This window comes from Ictalurus furcatus, chromosome 3 (genome assembly GCF_023375685.1).
Source record: "Ictalurus furcatus strain D&B chromosome 3, Billie_1.0, whole genome shotgun sequence".
NCBI lineage: Eukaryota > Metazoa > Chordata > Actinopteri > Siluriformes > Ictaluridae > Ictalurus > Ictalurus furcatus.
Genome location: NC_071257.1, coordinates 21,476,976 through 21,482,506, shown reverse-complemented (window position 1 = coordinate 21,482,506; position 5,531 = coordinate 21,476,976). Strand labels below are relative to the sequence as shown.

The 5,531-nt window shown below is 39.9% G+C and overlaps 1 protein-coding gene across 8 annotated transcripts in view; it reads right to left on the bottom strand.

Annotated features, from left to right (window-relative positions):
• Positions 1-647: 647 nt before the first annotated feature.
• The window catches only part of kcnq5a (potassium voltage-gated channel, KQT-like subfamily, member 5a), a 138,819-nt gene continuing 133,935 nt past the window's right edge, over positions 648-5,531 (bottom strand). For all 8 annotated transcript variants that reach the window (XM_053621397.1, XM_053621404.1, XM_053621396.1 and 5 more), the window contains one exon: positions 648-4,640. In XM_053621397.1, the coding sequence (XP_053477372.1) occupies positions 3,585-4,640 (1,056 nt within the window). In that variant the 3' untranslated portion in view covers positions 648-3,584. The remainder of the gene's footprint in view (positions 4,641-5,531) is intronic.

Sequence of the window (5,531 nt, the reverse complement as noted above, 5' to 3'; positions counted from 1 at the left end):
TGGTTAAACAAGTGTGTCACTCATTTTAGGTAATGGAACATATTACACTTAGACAGTGTTACTGTGTGTAGTCCAAGAACACAATTCAGCCTAAATGTGATAATTTGCTTCCATTTATCTGAAAGGTGTATACATAGCCATTATTTAGCAATAAATTGCATAAATGTTCACCCGCCTGAACTATTCCCCCATTATACCATTATAATTTGGTAGTCCTGGAACTGAAATGAATTTAATTGGGATTATGTCATGAATCGTAAATAATATTTATGTTCTTTCCTAACTATTGAAATCATTTTGTATCAATATTGTATCTTGCTGATGAATATGAAAATGAAAATGACATATTAGCACATTTTGTCATTAGCTGAGTTTATGGCCCTGAGTGTATTGCTCTATTTGGTCCCATAGTGGAATAACAGAGACTAGCTCTTTTCCGCAATATTTCAGTCAAATTACAGTTCATAAAACAAATTTAATTTAAAACAGATTTTTTTCCCCCTAAACAAAACACCAATTATTTTTAATGCAAAACACGGAAATGTAATCTGATTAGAATTAGAATATTTATTGTGCCGGTTATAGTCGTATGTTTGAACCCCATCTGATTAAGTATCTGGACAATGACTAAACACAACTGCTCTACGTGAGTTCAAGTCATTTGTTTATTGAAGTATGATAAAGTTTATTCTTGCATTTTTTCTTCAAACCCAGAGCTTCAGCTCTGTTATGTGCACATAGTTAAAAAATAAATTAATCAGAATGACAGAATGGTAACATTATCAAGCATGTACAGTCATGTGAAAAAATAAATACACCCTATGGACATTGTTGGCTCTTTTGACATATTTGGACAAACAAACATATAATCGTCTTTGAAGTACACTCTTGGCCTCAGAAGCTAGTATTGCCCCCTTTAGCAGAAATAACTTCTTGTAGGTGTATCATTGTCCACTGGGCTTGCTGGAATTTTTGACCCCTCTTCCATGCAATATTCTTTCAGTTGCAAGATGTTTGAGGGTTTTCTTGTATGTAGTGCCCGTTTCAAATCCCCCCACAACATTTCAATGGGATTCAAATCCGGGCTTTGACTAGGCCATTCCATAACCCTCCATTTCTTCTTTTTGAGCCATTCCTTGGTGGATTTGATAGTGTGCTTTAACTTTCAGACAGATGGCTTCACATTATCTTCATGCACGCTTTGTTATGATGCAGAATTCATAGTGACTCAATGAATGCAAACTGTCCAGTCCCTGAGGCACCGAAGCAACCCCAAACCATAACATTTCCACCACCGTGCTTCACAGCTGGCATGAGGTGCTTCTCCTGAAAAGCTGTCTTTAGTCAGCGCCACATATGTCTGCTGTTACTGTGGCCACCTTTGATTCGTATGTCCAGAGTATATTATTCCAAAAGCCTGGTCTTTGCCTATATGATCACTGACCAATTGTAGTCTTGCTTCAATGTTCTTTCAAGACAGTAAAGGTTTTTTCCTGGCATGCATCCCATGCAGATCAAATTTGATCAAATTACAATCTTTCTGATTGTAGAGGCATGCACTTTGACACCAACAATTGCAAGACTTACTAGGAAATCCTGTGATTCAATTTTCTAGTTCTTGGAGACTTCTTTTTGCATCAGACAGTCTGCTCTTGGGCTGAATTTGCTGGGATGGCCAGTCGTGGACAAATTGGCAGTTGATTTTGGCAGATGATTTTCCTTACAGTGTAATGATGTATTTCAAATCATTTGGAGATATTTTTTAAATCCCTTGCCAGACTCATAGGCACCCACAACCTTTTTTCTGAAGGCCTTACAGAACTCTTTAGATCTTGGCATGGTGATTCCACACACTTCAATGACAAAGGGAACACCAAACACTAGATATGACAGAGGTATAAATAATCTTGAACACCTCATTCTAATTTTATGGATTTGAAGGTGTGATAAATCCATCCATCCATCCAACTTCTACCGCTTACTCCTTCTTCAGGGTCACGGGAACCTGGAGCCTATCCCAGGAAGCATTGGGCACAAGGCGGGGTACACCCTGGACAGGGTGGTGTGATAAATGTAGGGGTGTATTTACTTTTTCCATGTGACTGATCAGTTTTTTGTTAATTTAAATGGTGTAAATGACTACAAAAGGTCAGTGTTATGTGTCATTTGATAGAGTGTATCAACTTCATTAATAGGGACTGTTTTAAAGAGGACAAATAATTGCTTGTCCAAATATGTCAAAAAAGTCAACAATTTCCATGTGTACTTATTTTTTCACATGACTGGATATTAAGGCCAGTTTTGTGTAATAAATTACTGAATTAATGGCAAAACAAAATTATAATGAAAGCTTAGTACACAATCAGACAGAAATGTGTAATAATCCAAACCTAAAACCCAAAGTAAGAGTATAAAGGGAATTAGGACAGGTAACATCAAGTAATTATGCAAAAAGGCACAATGAAGCATTTAGTTACAAATAAAAAAATAACCTAATATGCGTTAATTATGAACATTAATCTACATTTTTTTTTAAAACTCAAATATATGTATGCTGTAGTGAATCAATGAAACACAGATCAATATCCAGAGTCTAATATACCATCATGTCCATATATCTGGATTACAAATATGAATTATGTAAAAAACCTTTCATCAAATTTGCAGGTTTCTTGCAATTCTTTGAACAATTGTGCTTCCAACTGTTGTAAGCTACAGTGCCAAGATCATCCTCAGTGTGTACCAGAGGCTTTGCACAGCTCCAGAAATCCTTCAACAAAAGTAGGCTTGTTTCATGATATACAAACAGATATTGACATCATATATGTGTTACATTCTTATTGAAGTCATATTGATAACCAGCTAATAGAAGAATGGTAAGCAGCATTTTAGATTGACTTTAAGACTGCGGTGGGCTACAGAATAAAACAGAATACAAATGTGAAATCAATTATGTAATATGTGAGGCTAAACAATAAAAACATATTAAAAAAATCTAAAGAAGTCAGTGTTGATGGTATTAATGCAGGTTTCTAGGCTGTCACACAAAAGAAAATAAACCCTGTTTATTTGAACCTGTTAAAACTATTTTTTGGACATAGTCACAAATATGCATGGTGCTTATGTGTGATTTATTTGACTGGTGAAACATTCGACTTGATTAAAACATACATTTCTGAATAAAGCATGATATAAAAGGAGACTCAAATATGAATTCTAAGACTGAGTAGACCGTTAATAACCATAAATGCATAAATACTCTCAATCCTATGTGTGGTTGCATTTTAAACATGCAAGTGCACATGCAAGACTGAGATCAGAGCTCATTCAGTACCATAATCCTTGTCATCTTTTAATGCTAAATACCTTCTACTTCATTAAAATTCCCATCATGACAAAATTATCCATGCAATAGCATGTAAAAACATCAAGTTATGAGGAACATCACATCTTTTTAACCAACTGATGCTGAAACTTAGAAAAGGCAAGAAGTGAAGCTGCCACCCTCTTTCCCTTGGAAAAAGTGAATAAGGGATTACAGGGTGTATCCAGTCTCCACACTGAGGCTGCTGTGTGTGTTGGTGTTAATTTAAAAGGACGTGAGGCAGACTTAGAGACTCTGAGCTGCCCGAGGGCCTTGTCTGACTCCGAGTTGGTCCACTGCCTACCATTTGTACAAGCTCTGTTGTGAAGCTGGTGTCTGTGCTCTGCTGAGAGAGCAGGTTGAAGTTCCCCTTGCTGGTGGCCAGTTCTTTGTCAGTGATGAAGAGTTCTGTTTCTCCCCAGTCCGTCAGCATCTCCCGGTCATTGGACTCGTTGTTGCTGCTGCCACTACTTCGAGCAGACAGATTGGGGTGGCACTCTGTGCCTGATGGCAGCATGAGGTTCTGTGCAGAGAGTGATTTCCCCAATGCCCGGTCGGCCTGCAGTGGGTTGACTGCTGCTGAAGATGTGAGGCTCAGTGGATTAATTTCAAGACTCAAGTGTCTCCGCCAGGAACCCTCCTCCTTGGGGCTCCGCTCAGGCCTGCTCCTGAGCTGCACTGTGCTCTCTGGACATTTAGCATCTGTGTCCGAAACAGGTTCAGTCTGGGTGTTAAGTAGGCAAGCATTGGGATTGCTTTCTTGCAGCTTCTCTGAGATCATGCTGGAAGGCCTGCTTGGAGGCAATGGAGCCACAGTGGGCAGCTGAAGTGTGTGTGTGTTGGGGGTGGTCATAGGAAGAGGCCTGGTTAGCTCAGGAAAGTTAGAATGAGCTCTGGAGAGGTTGTTGGGAGTGAGGATGGGAGGAGGGGAAGCAGGGTACACACTGTCTGGGCTAGATGGTGGATTCTGAAGCAGTGGAGATGGGGAGAAAGAGGAAGAGGATGCTGGGAAGCCAGTGCCCACGTTTAGCTCACCGGGTGCCAGGACGAGCTGAAGGCCGCAGGGCAGGTTATCGCTCACTGAGCGAGAAATCCCACTTCTGCTCAGCTGAGTGGAGGAGATATCTTTGCTCTGAATGGAGCTGTGGTAGTCTGAGGTCTGCTCCAGCTCAAACAGAGGTAGAGCGGATAGGCCCAGTACTGAGGAAGAGCCTTTCTTGAGAACTTGACGGTAGATATCCAACAAGGAGTCCAACTTTGACTCAATGGACTGCACCTGCATACATAAAACATAAATTAGACATAATTCTTTTAGGTTCTGTGTTACAATTGTGTGTTGCCCTGAATTTAATTGTCACCTTAAGATATGGTACTTATCTCTCAGTAATAAGGACATACTGTTATAGCCAAATAATTCTCCTATAATAGCACATCCCAAAGTGATTTTTTTCCTCTTATACCACAGCATTTTGCCAACTCTGGCAACTTTTAATTTATTAATAAACATCACATCTCAGTTCTGTGGACAGATGAGAGAGGTCAATGAAGAATGGCCAAACTAGGTCAAGCTGACAGAAAGGGTACAGTAGTGCAAATAACCACTCTGCACAATTGCGGTGAGCAGAAAAGCATCACAGAATGCGCAACACGTCAAACCTTCAGTCGGATGGGCTACAACATTTCTGCTGAGGCACACAGATGGTAGGGTCAGAATTTGGCACCAAAAGCATGAATCCATGAACCCAACCTGCCTTGTGTCAACAGTCCAGGCTGATGGAGGTGGTGTAATGGTGTGGGGAATGTTTTCTTGGGCCTGTTAATACCTTGGGCCTGTTAATATCAATCAATCATCACTTGAATGCCACAGCCTATTTGAGTATTGTTGCTGACCATGTGCATCCCTTCATGTCCACAGTTTACCATCTTCTAATGGTTACTTCCTGCATGATAATGCACCATGTCACAAAGCAAAAGTCATCTCAAACTGGTTTCATGAACATGACAATGAGTTCATTGTTCTTCAGTGGCCTTCCCAGGCACCAGACCTAAATCCAATAGAACACCTTTGGGATGTGCTAGAACGGGAGATTCACAGCATGAAAGTGCACCTGAAAAATAAGCAGGAATTGCATGATACAATAATGTCAACATGGACCAGATTCTCAAA